Raw genomic sequence first — 19889 nt, 5'->3', positions numbered from 1 at the left:
ACATGTTAAAACAGTCAAACTTGTTTTTAAAACATTTTTCTTCGACCCATGATCTATCAGAAACAACCCCTCTATCTCACATAAGGTAGGAGTAACGTTTGCTTACATCCCAACCTCTCCAGACCACACTTATAGAATCACACTAGGTATGTTATTCACATGTTAAAATACATTGGCGATATAAATTTTTCATACATGTTAAAATACATTGGCGATTTAAATTTTTCTTACACTTGTCGCTGCATATAAGAACTATGGAGGGGCGGTGTACCATAATAATCAGAGGCGAACCCAGGATTTGAATATTGCGGGTGCACTTTTTGATTCAACCAAAATTTAGTTTGTATATAGGGTGTCATATACTAATATATTATTATTTTCTAAAGACATATACATGTATACATAAAATTTTGCTGAACTTTACGGGTGTCGGTGACCCCGGTCCGCCCACGATAATAATCATACTAACCCACTAAAAACAACCTTAAAAGACATGAATTTTATTACTTTTTGTTCTATAATATAATGACCACATAACAATTAACAAAATCTGTACCCGTCAGCCCGCATGACTCAAATTATCTCATATATTAAAATACCCATACTGTTTCATTCCTTAAATTACTACAATCTCACACTAAATTACAATTCTTTTCCTCTCATCTTCTCCCTTATAAACATTCAACTGGTGAACAATTTCAAAGAGTAGAATTGGCAAAGAAACAAAAAACAAAACCAAAGTGAGAAAAAGATATGGGGAGAGAGCTCTGTTCAACTGGTTCTTTCACTAGACTTAGAAAATCTTTGAACAAAATGGAGATGAAAGTAAACGAAGCAATTTCAAAGAGTAGAATTGGCAAATACTTCAAGTTGGAAGCTAGAAAAAGTTCTTTTACTAAAGAGTTTCGTGCTGGTACGGCCACGTTTCTTACAATGGCTTACATCATCACCGTCAACGCCAGCGTTTTAACGGATTCCGGCGGCACTTGCTCCGTTTCCGACTGCACTTTTCCGGCGAACCAAACACGTGCAACCCCAGACTGCATGTTGAAACCAAATGAAGGTTATGAAAAGTGTATTTCCAAAATGAGAAGTGATCTTATTGTTGCTACTGCTTTAGCTTCTATGATTGGGTCATTTGCTATGGGTTTATTAGCTAATCTTCCTTTGGGCTTGGCCCCAGGTATGGGCCCAAATGCTTATTTAGCTTATAATTTAGTGGGATTTCATGGGTCAGGAAAAATGTCATATCAAACTGTTATGGCAATTTTCTTAGTTGAAGGTTGTGCTTTTCTTGCTATAGCTGTATTTGGGCTTCGTGGGAGAATAGCCCGGTTTATTCCTCAGCCCGTTAGGCTAGCTTGTGCGGCTGGTATTGGGCTTTTTATTGCATTTGTGGGCCTACAAGCCCATCAAGGAGTGGGCCTCGTCGGCCCAGATCCATCTACTCTATTGACCCTCACTGCTTGCTCTAGTACAAATCCGGTGACCGGAGAATGCACCGGCGGGAAAATGCAAAGCCCAACTTTCTGGTTAAGTTCAGTTGGGTTTATAATAATGTGTTATGGACTAATGAAGGAAATTAAAGGTAGTATGATATATGGTATTTTATTTGTGACATTAGTTTCTTGGTTTAGGAATACTGCTGTTACAATTTTTCCTAACACACCAACAGGTAACTCAAGTTATGAGTACTTTAAAAAAGTTGTAGATTTTCATAAAATTGAGTCCACAGCTGGAGCCATTAATTTTAGCCATTTTAATAATGGTGAAGTATGGGTGGCGTTATTAACATTGTTATACATAGATGTACTAGCTACAACAGGTACATTATATACAATGGCTGAAATTGGTGGATTTGTTAATGAAGAAGGAGAATTTGAAGGTGAATATATAGCATATATGGTAGATGCAGGATCAACAATAGTTGCATCAACTCTAGGAGTTTCACCTATAGCCACATTTGTAGAATCATCAGCTGGGATTAAAGAAGGTGGAAGGACGGGACTAACGGCTATTATCGTTGGATTTTATTTCCTTTTGTCTTTGTTTTTTACACCTTTGATTGCTAGTGTACCACCTTGGGCTATAGGTCCATCTTTGGTAATGGTTGGTGTGTTGATGATGAAAGTTGTTAAGGATATTGATTGGAATAATATTAAGGATGCAGTGCCTGCATTTGTGACTATGGTTTTAATGCCTTTGACATACTCAATTTCCAATGGTATTATTGGTGGAATTGGAGTGTACATTGCGTTAAGTTTGTATGATAGTATGGTTTGTTGGGTCAAGTGGTTGATGAGAATGAGGAAGATGGTGGTGAAGGAGCAAAATCAAGTGTCAGCTGCCACTGCAGATCAGAATATTGAAATTGTTTGATATTTTGATAGTTCGTCAATGTAATTTAGTAGTTCATTTGGATTGGAAGTAGATTTTGTTTTATTTCATGTAGTGATAGCAGATGCACAGGCCACCGTGAAAGATCACCTTTTCAATTTAAAAAAATTTTCCAGTTGGAAAATAGGCAAGATGTGATAGATTGATCTTTCAAGGGCGCCTGTGCATCTTAGGCTTTGTGGTATTCAGCTATTCTGTGTCAAGTATCAAGATTTTGATAATTTTCTGTGTTCATCTCTCTCCCTCCTGCAGTGTAACTTTCTGATCATTGGACACAGTTTGTTGCTTTTTTCTTATTGTTGGCGAAGAGTCTAAATACTGTTTTTCTGTTGTTTAGTTATAGGATAGGTCACTCTGCCTATGTGTTTCATAGAAAAGAAACTACATAAAATCGGGAAAAAAAAAAAGAAATAGACAAATTTACAAATGTTAATTGAAAAATAGCCACGGTTTCAAGAGTAATCGAAATTTAGCAATTTTTTTTAGATAAAGATAAAATATGAACAAAATTACCCTTAAAAATTTAAAAAATTCCAACATAATATGCTGGAGTTCAAATTTTCTACGCATGAAATTTCAACATAATGCGCTGGAATTTCATAATATGCTAATGCTGGAAGTTTATACGCAGGAGTTACATAATCCAACATTTTATACTGGAATTTCCTGTACGCTGACGCTCCATAATCTAGTGTATTATGCTGTAACTTTCCATGTTTCGGCAAAACAGTGACTATTTTCAATGACTTGGCAGAAACTAGATATTTTAAAAAAAATGGCTAGCCTATGCTATTTTAACCATAAAACCTAAAGAGGGAGCACGCTTCCTTGAAATGGCAGAAACTAGATATTTTAAAAAAAATGGCTAGCCTATGCTATTTTAACCATAAAACCTAAAGAGGGAGCACGCTTCCTTGAAATAACATAGATTATGAATTTTCTCTTCGAAGAATTACAATGCTCAGTGAACGGTTAGGAGTTCCTGAGTCCGAGTTGGCCAATCTCATTATAGAGATGCTGCTCAACATATGTCTTGTAATTAGACAGAGATCTCGCAAATGAAAACTTTCTTAGCTTTGGCGAGGAAACAATCAGTGAGGATCCCTTGACATATTTCCTCCTACGCGTCTCAATGGCCGCGATATGGATGGCCTCAGATATGAAAATTTTCAAACATACATGCTAATAGACTCGAAAGAGTAGAGTTTCAAAATAATCCAAACGTCCAAATGATAATTTGTGATGAGTACTAACATCATAGTTGCAAATACACTGCAACTTCAAAATGATGAGTAGTAATCAAGTTATGACCCAGCCAGGCAACAACTGAATGCTGTTCAAAAACCATAAATAAGAATCTGGGCATAGCTCCTGTTTCATTCCTCTTGTAACTGCTCTAGATAATTGGCTCCAAGTAGTTCTTTTGGCATCTTACTTTTACAATTTACGTACAGCAAATATACATTCAAGCTGATTTTCAAGTTCAAAAAGACAATCATCTCCACGATTCAGGCCATAAGCTGCAGCAAAAAATTTCCATCCATTTGTCAAAACATCAACACCTGATCTGCGATGATAGAGGATTGGCCAGATTTTTTTATCCGGTCCTCGTAGAAAAATAATCCACCTTTCCAGCTTTGCCTTTTTCATTAAATATTTTCGCCAGGATTCTGGTAATTCCTGCACAGGCATAAACGGGGCCTAAATTCAAGGAGATAAAACGGATATACATATTGGGAAACAAAGAGAACTTCAGCCAAGTACAAGAACTAATTTGCAGCGTAGAGCGCACTAGATTCTCCAAAGACTAGGCAATATGCCTGAAATTACACTAGAAAAGAACGAACACAGTGGTCAGGTTACTACAAAACTGGAACTCACAAACAGCAATGCAATGTAACTGCTGCTTCACATGGTTTTCAGGTGATGAAAGGGCTGGAACTATCAAAGATCAATGTAATGTAGGTGTTGTTTCATATAAACTTTGATGCTCCTATATGACATCTTCCTCTTTTTTAACACTATAAATCAAAGAAGCACAATCTATTTTTTCCAAAGAGAAATCTAACAAAATGTTTGCACTGACTGCACATTTGTAAGAGTTGAAATCAGCCATTTGCTGACAAAAAAGGATTATAAAGAGAACTGTCCATTATTTACCAATTGATTCAGTTATTTCAAGAAAATCATACCTCAACATGATTCAAGGACATTTATAATCACAAAATATACTCATTAACTTTAGATTTAAAGAAATTCTGCCATCATTGGCATCTCCTGCTTCATAGACGCTAAGCTTGAAACATAGCTATACTTGATCAAAGTAATAATAATAAGTTACTATATGTCCAGTGTGATTTTAAGATGCTTACTTTAAACATTGAAAAAGAGAAAAGTTTAATCTAAATCCAGCATATGGGCTTGCAGTCATCATTTTATTATTTATGTATTTTTCTTTTTCAATATTTGAGTTACAAAGTAATCATCACTTCTCTTCGATCTTCATGAATTTGTAAAAACATTTTATGGTGTTTAAGCCAAAGTTGTCCTGACAAAGACATATATTTCCTCTATAACATCTTATCAAATGCAAAACTTTGATGAAAAGAATGTCAAAATGCATGCATCTTCAGCGGTAAATTCAAGAGACTGTACAAATTTAAGCAGTATATATGCCAATATTGAGAAATATTCACAGAGAATGCATCAGACAATAGGATTACTGCAATTCAGCAAGATGGAGAAACAAATGATACTTAAACAAGCTGTTACCAGAAAATCTCTACCATCGACCTCCAGCAAACATGAATAGCTGACTGCCGTAAGAGATGGCATGTCTCCTGAATCAGCAGGCTCACTTTTGATGACTTTTTCATTACCATTTGCTGGCTCCTTTCCTGAATCTTGTACATCACAACAGAAAGCAGGAAGAAGATGCTCAAAGGCAGTCAAAGCACAGCACAAACATGCAAATGGCAATTTGCAGTTATGAAAAAGGAAATCAAAGTTCAAATAAGTTGTAAAAATATATAAGAATGAAATAAAAATCATACCACTTATTGCTCTAGCAGGATAATATGCTTTTGCTGCTGTCTCCTCAAATTCTTTCTTGACTAGTCTTGTTTCCCTAGCTTCATGTGGCAAAAACATTTACCATGTAAAAATCCAATAAAGTCGATATAAGGATGTATACTAGCCGATCAAGCACCAGCCAGGGTTGACTAGAGGTAATCAGGCACGGTGAAGCTAGGGAAAAGGAAATCAAAGTTCAAATAAGTTGTAAAACTATATAAGAATGAAATAAAAAGCATACCACTTATTGCTCTAGCAGGATAATATGCTTTTGCTGCTGTCTCCTCAAATTCTTTCTTGACTAGTCTTGTTTCCCTTGCTTCATGTGGCAAAAACATTTACCATGTAAAAATCCAATAAAGTCACAATATAAGGATATATACTAGCCGATCAAACACCAGCCAGGGTTGACTAGAGGTAATCAGGCACGGTGCTGAGCTTCATACAGCTCAAAATTTCTGGCTCAACTTCAGGTCCATCAGGAAACGAAAAAAGCTCAAGGTTGAGAAGTTTGACCACGCCTAAATTAAAACCAGCAATTTTGTGCCAAAACTTCTAATTCCTATTCCCAATTTAACCAATCCAGCTAGGAAAGGCGAGAATGATTGTTTAGGGGGAGCGAGTCATATCTATCTCCCTAATGAATGACCGAAATTTTGATTGAATCCCTTTTTATACACAGGGCCAATTGCTTCATCATTGTACTGGTCTTAAAGTTAACCCTATCGCATTGGAGCCACTATTGAGTTGATTCGAAGCTCATGCAAAGCCTCGGTGATTACATTCAGGGGTGCTACTGAGAATAAAGCTTCTCAAGAAGTGGATAACAACAAGAGAAAACGAAAATTTTAGGAACCTTAGTACCAACTCAATTGTTCCTTAGCCTAAAGACTCCCACTTTTGACCTATATCATTTTCTCCTACAATCCAGGCTAAGAAAGAGTGGCACAAAAGATGCACTTCGGATATGTGATTGAATTCTATAAAGGGTAAGGGTTTTGTTCTACTTTGGAAGCAGCAAGATGGTCAGGATGGGCTTAAGGAAGGTGGATGTGAGCTGGCAAGGGAGAGTAGCGTAGCCTCAGGCAGTGGCATAGCCACCTTATGCCAAGGGTGGTCAAGCGCACACCCTTCACCGAAAAATTATACTGCGTATATAAGTTAAAGACTACTTTATATGGTTATATATAATATTAGACATAGTTGAGTAAGGTAGTCCAGTAGTTCAGGGCGTCCAAAGTGACGTGTTGTTCACGGGTTCAAAGTTTTGCGCATTTTGTTTGCCAAAACTGAACGGAGATCACCATTTCTGGTCTATTTGATTCTATTTCAATCTAAAAAAAATTCTAATAAAATAACTCATAAAACTTAAAATTTGTGTAGAAATAAACAAGTAATCTTAAAAGTAATTTTTTAACTAAAAGTTATTTCTTAAATAAATTTTATAATTTAAAAGTCAAGCTCTACATAAATTTCTTCAACAAAAGCTCTCTACAAACTACAAATTCCCTCGACTCTCTTTACTTTGATTTTATGCTTACTTTTATTAGTAAAATTTCTAGTGTTGTCTTTTTGTTATTTTTATTTCGGAAAAGGGCGAAAAATGCCCTTAAACTATTAGAAATAGATCAATAATGCCCCCCGTTTACCTTTTGGCACAAAAAAGTCCTTACCGTTTGGAACAAAAATGCCCTTGCCACCTAATTGCTAGTGACTGCCATTGCCGCCGCTGAAAGCTTTGAAGGTCCACTAAATAAATTGCTACAGATTTTTTGTTTCTTATTCAAATATCATATTCATTATCTAAACCTAAAGCAAAATCAGCAAAAAATCCACCATGCCTCCACCTCTGTTCATCTTAATCCCTCAGTCCAAAATTTACCACATTCACCTTCACCAATCACCATAAAAAGGAAAACAACCGGCTACCTCCCATTTCTCTCGAGGGACCAAGACTACTCCCAAATATTTCGCTTCTCCATCATTTATTAGACCAACTCTCACCATCTCCATCATCTATAATTATTTTAAGGGAGCAGAGATACCACTGCTACCCGACAGCATTTTTCTTTCACACCCCTATCGGAAGTTCTCACCAGAAAAGGATTAAAGTGGAGCGACTTTTGTTGAGGTTTTCAGTTTGGTATCTTTCATGTGCAATCATTTTTTTTGTTGTTGATTAAGGCTCAGAGTTGTAGATGACCGATGTGCAGGTGAATCGATGGCAGAGGGCTGGCGTTGCAGTGGAGTTCCATCGGTGGCTTCTTTTGGATGGTTGTTGGAAGATAGGTCACTGCTATGTCTAAAAGATGGTGGTGTTAGAGTTGTTCAAGGAGGAAATAGGTGATTGGAAGGTTCTGGTTTTTGAGGCTGTCTGACGTGGTGCTCCATTAGGTGGGAAGGGTATTTTTGCTCCAATTGATTAACGGTAAGGGCTTTTTTGTGCCAAAAAGTAAACGGAGGGCATTATTGATCTATTTCTAATAGTTCAAGGGCATTTTTGGCCCTTTTCCGTTTTTATTTTGGTGTATAAAACTATAATTCTATTAATTGTTTTTTATTGTTTAGCTAAATGTTGCGTAGTTTGATTATAAAATTTTGGTATACTATTCGTCGACAAAAAAAATCTATTGACTTGTTTAAAGTTTGAACACCCTTGTTGAAATTTCTGGCTATGCCACTGGCCTCGGGGGGGGGGGGGGGGGGCTTGTAAGGGGCATATATGATAGGAAAGGCTCTTATCTTGTGGGATGGGAGGAGTAAGGACCATTTAAAGACCATGGAGGACATCATTAGCACAATCAATAAAAAGGAATCAAAATAAGTTAGGTCATATATTGAAACTCTTAAGTGTGAGTCCAAAAATTCCGAATAGAATAATTAATTATACCCTTTCCAAAAGACACCAGAAATCCAGTATGGCAACAACTATGCCTCAGCTCCAACAAGTTGGTGTCGGCTATATAAATCCTCACTAACCATGTTACCAATTTAGATTCATCTCAAGCCAAACAAGAAATCAACACCAAAACAAATTTCAATCACAATTTCAAGTTGGAGAAGAGAGAAAACTTTAAGATGGTAGTTAACAACATTCAAAAGAACTCTACCATTTTGAATTACACGAAATAAGAAGTTTTTTAATTCTTGAGATGCAAATCTTAGGAAATAATCATTAAGAATATTTACACAATATTCTTAATGATTCTTTTGACTTTCAACAAGACCACCAAACTCAAAGTGGGTTTGCTTACCGCTTAGTTTGAAAACAAGATATATAAAAAATCATCCGGAATAGCGAACAAATCATCAGAAAGAAAAGGGTGGTGTAAGTCTTTGCCTTGAAAATCATCAGTGATTGGACACCCTAAACCAAAGGTGCTTCTTACACCAAAAAGAGGTACTGGGATGAAATCATCGACTTAGATTTAATTGACAATTGAAGAGTAACCAAAAAATATTTTGGACTAATAACAAGAAAAACGCTATAAGAATAGCCAGTATAGAGGCGGAGCCAGATGGAATGGACCAAAAAGAAACTTGGCGTTATCAGAGCAATTACCAAGAAGAAACATAGTGCCTCTTGAAAGATTAACAAAAAAGCCTGATGCTACTAAAACAGTCATTGGAAAGAGGAGTTTTGCAGCAGGAACAGTCACCAAAAGAAGGTAAGAATAGTACAACTGAAAGAAAAGAAAATTCTGGCTGAATCGATAATGTGAAGCGCTGATAGGTGAAAACTACTTAAGTCTCTACCAAGATCGTGGAGGCTCTGTTACCAAGTAAAGAGAAAAAATTTCGATGAGATTGGATGTCAACATATAAGAGAAGCAAGTTTTCTGGGGAATTCCAAATTGCTGTGACAATACCATTAAGGATATTTCACCCAATATTCTTAAATATTCTCCCCATGTTCAAGAAAAACGAATTTACAAGTTCAAATATAATTAGAATTACAAAATACCTAGCAGTTGCTTCGAACGAAGGAATTAATTATGAAATAGATACTGCTTAGCGTGAACGTAGTGTGGAAGCCAAATCTTTGATGATGTCAAATATGGAGGGTAGAAACAACATTTTCACGGAAAAGGTTTACGAGGAAAAACATGAGAAAGTTAGATGGATAGGACAACGAGATGAATACCAGTGAAGGGTTTATAGTGATGAGTACTGGGAGAAGAGAGGATTAGTTTTTGAAGCTGACGAGTAAAGAACAAAATTTAGGGTCTTCCAACACATACACTAAGGACAGTAATGTAATTTGGTATACAATTAATCACCACAAAGAACAAAAGGCTCCGCTGTGCTCACGAGCCTATAAGTTGATCTTTATGGAATCTAAGCTCGACTTGAGACTGCATTTCAGACCAGCTCAAGACTGAGGACAAGCTCAACATAGTGTGAGCAAAACCGAGCTATAGCTGAGCCTTTGCTGCCTCAACTCAGATAGACATATCCCTAACATGTATATTGATGCAACACAACAAAAACAAAAAGATTCCTAACAATTTGAGGCGATCAGAAGCCTACCGAACTGAGATGCATCATTGGATTTCTCTCTAGTAATTTGATTAATGCCTGTGCAGCGACCATCTTTGTTGTCAGATTGCAACATCATATGACAGTCTAATATATTCATCAGGTGGGTGAGGAAAACAAATCGGAGTCAATTAAATTATATGAAGGATAATAAGACATTGATAAAATGAAATGGGCAAAGGCAACTAACTAGTGTCAGTACTCATCCAATGATTTTGGTATTTGGTGACATTTGATACGTCATCATTTTTGTTGACATTTGCAGCAGGTTTCAAGAATGAAGAAGAGATAATACCACTTGGACAATCATTTTGATCTTTTTGACTCAAAAGTGGAATATCTTCCGCTGGTACCATATCAGTTCCCGTGATTTCAGCCTCAAACTTTGGCAACAATTCTTCTGAATTTAAGTAGTCAGCAACAACTACTAAATTTGGTTCTGTTTGTGATCTTAAATTGGTTTCAACATGATTAGAATTTCCATCGTCAGCTTTTAAAAGACTGCTAGTTCCTTCTGCAAGAGGTTTGCTTGCTGGCATTTCAAAACTTGACAGATGTAAGCACAACCTGTCGTCTCCTTGATGATATTGAGCATCTCTATCAACCATACAAAACGATTCGTCCACGTATACAGCTGGATATACTAATTGTCCCTTCCCAGTGTCAGCATCAATGTTCGTTGCAAACTTTGTAATATGTGCCTTGCATGTGACCTTTTCGGACTCTGATACAGCAGATATTTTACTCCTTTTGTTGACTGGATTTATATCAGTTGTCTGAAGCAGCTTAACCTGGGAAGTTTTTTCTGGATAAGTCCTTGTTTTTCTTTTCCCTTTGCAGAAGTCACTGTAGAACTTGATCTTTTGACAACCACTTTTATCATATATTTGAACAATGAAGTACTGACCCTCAACATAGTAGAAAACCAAGAAATCGCCCAGATTCAGACCATGTTCAGATGAAAATTTAGGCCATCCCTGTCGGATAGCAAGTGAACCTTTATGGTCACATACTGTTACCCTCCATCTCTGTCCACTCGAGTCCTCCAGATAAGTTTCCTGATCAGTCAGGTGTGAAACTGATCGAGCAAACATGGGGGGAAAGTACTGAAAAGAATTTGCAAAAGTTAAAACTAAGAAATAACACAAAATCGACACATAACTCAAATGCTAGGATAAAGAAACAGGTTTATGACCATATCCTTAGAAGTCTTTTGAGTACTGTATGGTACATTTGCTTATAAAACAAATGCCAAGGCGTCTTGATAGCAATGCACACCTTTTATTTGATCAACATAAAGTAGAAGACATTAAAGAAGAAGTTATAGTAACCGATGCATTTTTGCCAGATATTTTCTAAAGAAAATAAAACCATGCAAATTGGTTTGTTAACCGCATTATTACCAGAGACCAAATTGCAGTAAACTACAAATAAAGCTTCACAAATATGCAAATACCTAGATACCACAGTTAAATATATTCCTGTAAGAAGCTTCAAGGCTTAATCAATGATTTATGATCTACCCACTAAAAACTTGAGAGGTACTTAAGGAAGATTTGAATCATCATTCCAGAAATGATGTTAACTTTAAACAATTTACACATTTTTCAAGTAACTAAAAGAATATACAGATCACATGATGCGTGAATGGATAGGTTTGACAAAGCTCCGCAAAGTGCATACTGTGGGAGAGGAAGAAAGTCCACGAGAACACCTATTGCAGGTCCCAATTACTAAAGTTGCTCATAAGCAGTTGTCTCTCTAAAATTTATGGAGCATTTCATTTTTGTGTTAAGGTCTTTGAAAACGGGAAAGTTGCCTTCTTAATCCTTCCAGCAGAGTGACTTTAAAGCAATATAACATATAATCTTTTTTTTTCGTTTAGGGAAGTTAAGGAGGCACTGAATACTCATTTTAGAAGCAATAGCTTGTGAAAATTGAAGAATTCTTTCCAGGATTTTCTTGTTTTTTAAGAGCAGGTAATCCTTTGAAAATATGATGTTTCAGAACTCAAAGGTGTTTGGCATGAGTTCTAAAACTTAAACAGGCCTTTTGGGCTCTACTGCAAAAATTGACAAATGCAGATCATGATCATTATCAAGTGCATAGATACGTACTGAAAGATAACTAATATTAGGAAATTCAAGTGGTTAAAGAAAATTCTTAGACATTCTATATGATGATGGTGGAAAGGAAGATCAGATAGATACTATGCACTCAGTTTATTTGAATGAATCGGTAGATATAGCACCGAACTCTACCATAACTAAAGAAGAAATCAAGCCTATTATATATCTAATTCAATAGCAGATTAGTTGGATTAGCTCACTTCTCTATAGGTTACATATGCATTCTGCAAGGTCTTCCAAAATGGCAAAAATGCAAAACATCTGAATTATATTAAAAGTAGCAGCAAATATTTACTAGACATAATTGAAATCTACTTCTCCTTATTCCGCATCACTAGGTTAGGAACAACCATGAAGGGATGAGTTTATGGAAAAGAATTCTGGCCAAGTAGTGCTATTTATGTAGTGTCCTTTAATAAATTTGTAGTTATATCTAAGGATTTTGGAATCATGAGAATGCTAAATGGGATAGACGTCTTCTTTTCTGAAATGGAGGATAGACGTCTTCTAAACAACAACAACAACAAACCCAGTGTATTCCCATAAATGGGGTCCGGGGAGGGGGGAGGGGGGGTTAAGTGTGTACGCAGACCTTATAGAGGTAGAGAGACTGTTTCCAATAGACCCTCAGCTCAAGGAACAGTGGAGATAAAGCAACAAGTAGCAAACAATAGTAACAACAATGTTTTATGGTAACAACGCGAATGACACAACATATAATAGTAACGAACCATGAAGAGCATAGAAGTCTTCTGCTATCTTAGAAAGAAACAAAATCTATACAAAACTATGGAGGACCTAGGACCATAAACGCAAAGATAAAGTTGTTTCGATATTTTCAAGAAGTAGGTCAAAAACCTGTTTCTCAAATCCAAAAAGTTAGTAGCCACCACTTTCAGTACTAATTTTAATCAGTTTTCTCACGAAGTTCCATAGCAGAAGTATCATAAAATTTCCTTTTCAAGAGATATTTCATCTTTTCATTAATTTGCATTCATTGCACAACTTAGGGTGTGGTCTATAAGAAAAATAAGGTATATCTCAGTGAAGATTATGGGAAGAGGATCAAACTAAGCTACCAGAGTAAACTGTATCATAAAATGATCATTAATAGTAGGTAACAACCTCCTCATGGTAAGTCATTTACCTGGAGCACATATAGCGATCATGAGGGCACATAATAGCTGTTGTGGTGTTATTCCAGAAGCTGTAACTTATATTCGATATAGTCCTGCATTTATTTATTCATATGTTTATTTTGATAAGCAATATATTCCTGCAGACTTTTGCTTGTGTTCTCTCAAAATTAAACTTGCTATGGTAGAGATCCTTTAGTTGGTAAAGATTTTGCGTCTCTATTCCCTCAAAGTTGTTTATCCTTAGCTGAGGAGAAAATTGAAACTCTAATGCAAGTTATGGTTCATTTCTGCCTGCATATCCTTCCGATCATTTTGGGTGTAAGAACTTGTTTCTCTTTTCTTCTGAGTTCCATTGATTCGATCATTCTGAATACAGTGTGCAAGAGTTCTGCCAGTTATGCTGGATCTTGGGTATGTCAATGTTGAGGACTTACAGGTCACATAATTATTACTTCAGCTATTCCTCCTTTAGTTGGTAATAGTTGGTACAGATCCTACACCTCCTGCATTGGCGTGTTCTCTCAAAATTAAGCTTGCGATGGTAGAGATCCTTTAGTTGGTATAAATTTTGCGTTCTCTCAAATTTTTTAATGTGGTAGACTTACACAGCTCATATATTATCAGTTCAACCGTCCCTCCTTTATTAGGTACAGATTCTACGCCTCGTGCATTGGCATCTTCTCATTATTTCTACAATTTTCATGGTTCCTAACTGAGTTCTTCTTCCATTTGATTGTCAAATATCAGATCACTTATTCACTATCGTCTTAAAGTTGTTATAGAGCGAATACCAATCTCATATTTCAGTGGAGCATTCACTTGAAATTTTATCAGTTAAGTTGTACTTCATTAATCTGTTAATTTCAGAATGGAAAGGTTCAAATCTTATCCCAAATGAAATTTAGTCAGAAGCTCTGAACATAAGCAAGACCTTGTTTTCATTAAAATAAGTTAACCACTTTTCCGGTGTTTATTGGTCCTAATAATCCTGTAGTTTGCTAACTATGTCAAAGTTTATCATTTCTGGAACTGTTTATCGCCTCGTTCAGTTTCGATCCAAAGGGATATTCTTTAGCTTTGACTTTCTGAGTTAAAAGGAATCTGCTAAAATCCCTCTTTAGAATCAAGTAAGAATCTGATTTTACGATCTCAAAGGGCATGTAAGGATGAGGTTCAATACCATAACTGTTTTCTGTGCAGCGTATTGCTTTAAATACGCTGATATGCTATTTTAATTTTTTAGGAGTGTTTGGAAGGCCTTCCATATGAGGAAAAGAAAAGATCTAGAGGCGTTTCACGTTAGTCAAAACACCCAGAAAGAAGCTCCAGTAAAAAATATATTTTCAGCCACGTTTGCAGAAGTAGAATTAATGTATAGATTCAGGATGATTATGAGGAGTTAAATTTAGTATATGACAAGAAGGATTGAAGATACAAGGGGATGAATAAACTGAAACACTACATGGACATGTCCAGAATATCAGAATCTTGAGAAGATTTAACTGAAAGGACCCCGTAAGTCTTCAATTAAGGAAATGACTTTCATTTTCGTTTACCTTTATTTTCTTCTCGTAAGATTGAAATTAAGAAAATGACCTCCATTGACCAAGAAGGAGGTTGATTAGTGATCATGGATAAATAACCAAGAAGGAGGTTGAAAATGACCTACATCGACCAAGAAGGAGGTTGATTAGCGACCACGAGTTGATAAACAACCAAGAAGGAGGTTAATTATCGACAATAGGGGTGATAATCCACCAAGAATTAATTGATAATCGACTGGCAAGAAAGTTGGATTAGTGATCATGGGTTGATGAAGGACCAAGAAGGAGGTTGATTATCGACAATAGGGTGATAATCGACCAAGAAGGTAGTTGATAAGAACGACTACTGGTTGATTTAATTGAAACTAATCCAAACATGGAAAGACAAAAGAACAAAACAAAAATCGACATTTTTTCTTCCTTTTTTTTTTGTTCTTTAATCTAAATAAAGGGTCATCCACCAATTAAAAATAACTTGAGTTCATTTACCTCATTTAAAACTTAGAAAAGGTCTTTTAATTAATAACTTGATGCCTGCTAGTTAGCTAGGTGTTGTAGCCTTGTTTCTTCCATTGAAAGATTGACGATTGACGGATTGAGTTCCTAAGACATCTTGGGATACAGCGGAAAATAGTATAGAGTACAATCATGAACCTAAAGGGTACGCTAAAGTTCATATTTGGGAAATGCTTTTTCAGTCCTTTAATCTTTCACAAATTTTAACTACATTGATGAGAAAAAACTAATAGTAAAAATAAAGATTAGTCTTCAAAATATTAAGCAAAAGGATGTCATAAAAAAATAGACATATAACTTCAAGAATGACTGGAAATTGCAAATATGGTTATCAAAACCAACAGTACATTTAGAACGAGTACTTTAAACTAAGTTAAGAAAGTAAGCAAACAAAGAAAAAATCACATTCTACCAGAATTTTGCGGAAACTTTTGTCGATCATCACTTTAAAGAAAGAAGAAACCCTCTTTCCATGAAACAAGAGGCTGTTTTGCTTGCACTCATCAGATGCTTCCTTCTCGCATCCCATCTCCTCCCAGTACAGAGTATGTCTCCCCAGAAACTTTTAACTCCTATATAGTATATGAAACTCACGAAAATATCAGCTAAAACTTTAAGTTTAGAAGAAAAAAATGGGAGAAAGGGTGGACCAAGGCATAGTAAGATGTCAAAAGTATGTTCATGCCAACTAAAGCCAGAAGAATGATGTAACAGTATCTAGGCAATTTATTAAAATTCAAATAGATGGTCCATTTCCCTTTTGCAAATTCTTTCGACTACTTTGTATTCTCAAGAACAGATCAACTAACTTTGTTGTCCAAATCTTGATATGTATAAAGCTGCAAAAGCTCAAAAGAAAAACAAAAAAGAATGAAAAGTCAAGTTTTTTTTTTTTTTTATGATGGTGGTGTACGGGCCAGCTTCTGCGCACCTCAGCTATTACACCTGGTATTTGCCATCTCTCACCAGGACAAATACTAAGTAACTATGTCTACCTTGTACAGATACGAAGAAATCACCTAGTAATTTTTAATACTATAATTAATGAAGTAACATTTTGTCTTCCAGAGATGGTAATGTAGGCATGACCCTTCAATTTCTAGGGTTGCGCTTCAGCGAAATCGGATACATGCACGTTATGAGGTCAAGTCCTATATGCTAACAATCAAAGCAGAAACAATAAATGTAGCCGATCGATGTGTTAATGCAGCCATGACCCTTCCATGTTTAAGTTAGCTCATCACTCAAATCAGCTATTATCATATTTCTACATAACCCAATCATGGCTACTATCTGGTTGAGAGCAGCTAAAAATCAAAGAAGAAAAATGAAGAAACTTCTAGACTGAGAAAAAGTAGAAAACGGAAACAACGAAGAAACGTACCGTCTGAAAACAGAGGAAACAGCAGGGTGAGAGTAAGCTGAATCGATTCTCTACCGTTTCTCACTTTTGTTCAAGTTGAAGAGCTTCCTTTTCGCACTGTCCAAAAAATAGCCTTCTGTTGCTTTTATCCATCTTACTGTAGAAACTTTGAGTGCGGAATTAACTATATAGCGGAGAATCTGTGCTAGGATTGTGTCACGCTCAATACACGTGCTCATTATTTTTTTTTAAATAGATTATTTTAAGATTAAAAATAAAGCTAAAATCACGTTTGTTGATGAACTTCTAAAGTTCTATGAAACACTAGAAATTAACTTTTTTTTTTTTTTAAATCCCTCCCAAATTAGTAGAATCTATAGTGTTTTCATACTTTCCACTCGAACTCGGGACCTAATAGTCGTAGGCAAAAGTGATTTTACCAACTTAGCAAGCCTCACTTATCACTAGAAATTAACTTAATTATTCATATGTAGAACAATTTGGACTACTTCAAGAAGTCGTTTGGTTGTTCCAGCATAAGTTAGAAAGAGGGATTGAAAAAAGTAATCTCAGCATTCACCATTACTAATATGGCATTTGGTTGGATGTATAATAATAATTTTTTTATTTATTATTTTACGGTTTTGGTTGATGATATTAAATAATAATCACAATCAAGTTATGCAATAATTTATGAATTATTTTATGGAAGATAAAATGTGGTAGGTGTATTAGCAATTACGGTGTTTTTAAAAGTACTAAAAACCCATATTAGACATTTCGGCTCGGTATTCTTGGTATTTGGTTTCTTAAAATATTTACCGATATCATACCTAATTAAATTCGGTATGATTCGACTTTTGTCCTTTCGATTTCGATTTATTCAGTCTGGTAGCTTCAGTTTGTTCGACTCGAATATTAAGGAGTGCATAAAGCCATAAACTGTAATATTCTTAAGTAAGGTACTCACATATACAAAAATAAAAATATTATAACATAGTGGGGGGGGGGGGATGGAAATCAAAAATACTAAACCAAGATGGGAGAAAGGTTAAAACGTAAGTGGGTAATCAAAGAAAAGAGGGAAAGACAAGTATAGTGGGGAAAAAAAAGTGGTAAAGGTTAAAGAGAACTATAAAAATAACGGAAAGTAAAATTTAGAACTTTAATATTTATGTTATAATTAATAATATGTGTATTATTTAGTATATATTTCGATACTATATCGGTATTTCGGTATTTTATTTTTAAATATCGAATATCATACCTAATGCCATTATTTTTTTTAAATTTAAACCAAATACTATACCAAATACCAAAATTTTCGTTCCCGATATGATAATTCGTATTTACTAAATTACGCACCGTCCTATCTCCTGCATACAAAAATGGGTTCGTGAGATTGAAACAGAAAGATAAAGAGTTGTCGTCGGTCTTGAAAGTATTAAGAAAAATGAGTGATTTCATTCTTGATAATGCTAATATGGAGGAGTATGAAATTTTGAGGCTTATGGTTGAATTGTTTGAGATTTTATCATAGGTAGGCTATAGATATGTATGATTTCACGGGAAAATTGAGTGGATATGATGATAAAATGTGAGATAAAGAAAAGATGGAAAGGGTTTGAGTTTCTTTTGCTGGGAGGAAAAACTAGAATTCGCGTTCGACTTAAATATGACTTATAATTCGCATTTGGCAAATGCTTTGCATTAATAAACATTTTACACCCCCAAATTTACTTTAAAAATAAAACTCCTTCTCCAACTTATATTAATAAGCAATTTCCCCTTATATCTTAATTGACATTTTTAATGTCCATTTTACCCTCTAGAATATTAACTTTTATTCCTTTCTTCTTCTTTAGTAATATAATAATTTTTAAATTTATATTATGGACTTACATATGAAACAAAAGATATTATTTTAGAAAAATAAGTAAATAATAATTATTAAGAATATGAGTTAATGACGTTTGATAATGAAATAAATGAACATAATAAGAAATTTTAGAATAAGAAAATTGGTCATATCAGAAAAAAATAAAATAATGAACACTCAAAAATCTATTTACACAGTTGATAGAAAAATAAAGTGAAAAGTTAAAGATATACTTAAGTTTGGTAATACAAAAAAAAATTATTAAAAGTTGATGCAGAGTATATAACAAATTCCTAGGATTATTTATTTGTAAAAATTATCAATTCATTTGGTATTCTTTCTTGCTTTTGAAGTAATTTCAATATTAACTGAGCGTGTTTCACGTATCAAAATATATTTAAAAAAATTTAAACTTATGCATTTACTTTTGATTACAACAATATCATACCCAATATTATCTCACACCGTGGAGTTTGGAAGGGTAGTGTGTACGCAGACCTTACCCCTACCTTGTGAAGGTAGAGAAGCTATTTTCAATAGGCCATCGGCTCAGGAAAGCATAATCACCACATTAGTGAAAAGATAGGCAAAAAAGGATAACACCAAAAAATCATGTAAAAGCAGCATAAATACAATACGATAATAAGATGATCAAAATGAAAGAAAAACAACGGGTAGTCATAGAAACCTGCTACCAACAGAATGCGAGAGTGCGTACTAATACTACCGGTATGAACAATATAGATCACCTACCCTACTACCCTAATCCTCGACCTCCACACCTTCCTATCAAGGGTCATATCTTCGGTCAGCTAAAGCTATGTCATGTCTTGCCTAATCACCTCTCCCCACTTCTTCTTCGGTCTACCTCTACCTCTCTGTAGGCCCTCCAATGTCAATATCTCACACCTTCTCACCCAGGCGTCTGTGCTCCTCCTCTTCACATGTCGAAACCACCTAAGTCTCGTTTCCCGCATCTTGTCCTCAATAGGGGTCACACCATTTGTCGCGAATAACCTCATTCTTAATCCTATCTATCATAGTGTGCCCGCACATCCATCTCAACATCCTTATCTATGATACTTTCATCTTCTGGAAATGGACGATCTTGACTGGCCAACACTCAGCCCCATACAACATAGTCGGTTTGACCACCATTTTGTAGAACTTACCTTTAAGTTTTGGTGGCACCTTCTTGTCATGCAAAACACTGGAAGTGAGTCTCCATTTCATCAATCCCGCCCCAATACAATGTGTGAAATCTTCATCAATCTCCCTATCCCCCTGTATAATAGATCCAAGGTACTTAAA

General features: G+C 35.4%; 2 protein-coding genes across 13 annotated transcripts; one reads left to right on the top strand and one right to left on the bottom strand.

Annotated features, from left to right (window-relative positions):
* Positions 1-540: 540 nt before the first annotated feature.
* On the top strand, positions 541-2674 carry LOC107785254 (adenine/guanine permease AZG2-like). The gene has a single exon (XM_016606516.2). The coding sequence runs from the start codon at positions 754-756 to the stop codon at positions 2377-2379; it is 1626 nt and encodes a 541-aa protein (XP_016462002.1). The 5' UTR covers positions 541-753; the 3' UTR covers positions 2380-2674.
* A 911-nt stretch (positions 2675-3585) lies between these two features.
* Positions 3586-16861, bottom strand: LOC107785253 (uncharacterized). Of its 12 annotated transcripts, none has more exons than XM_016606506.2 (8): positions 16721-16861; positions 15749-15908; positions 10199-11114; positions 10000-10095; positions 5711-5788; positions 5451-5528; positions 5170-5300; positions 3586-4077 (listed from the first exon to the last, which is right to left on the bottom strand). In XM_016606506.2, the coding sequence occupies exons 2-8, from the start codon at positions 15863-15865 to the stop codon at positions 3835-3837; spliced, it is 1659 nt and encodes a 552-aa protein (XP_016461992.2). In that variant the 5' UTR covers positions 15866-15908; positions 16721-16861; the 3' UTR covers positions 3586-3834. The 12 variants fall into 12 exon arrangements, with proteins under 12 accessions (XP_016461992.2, XP_016461993.2, XP_016461995.2 ...); XM_016606507.2 differs by having other exon boundaries at positions 5170-5294; XM_016606509.2 differs by having other exon boundaries at positions 10000-10047.
* Between the last annotated feature and the right edge of the window lie 3028 nt (positions 16862-19889).

This window comes from Nicotiana tabacum, chromosome 4 (genome assembly GCF_000715075.1).
Source record: "Nicotiana tabacum cultivar K326 chromosome 4, ASM71507v2, whole genome shotgun sequence".
Lineage (NCBI taxonomy): Eukaryota > Viridiplantae > Streptophyta > Magnoliopsida > Solanales > Solanaceae > Nicotiana > Nicotiana tabacum.
Note: the sequence above shows the minus strand (reverse complement) of the source record. Positions and strands in the feature narration are given on the sequence as shown.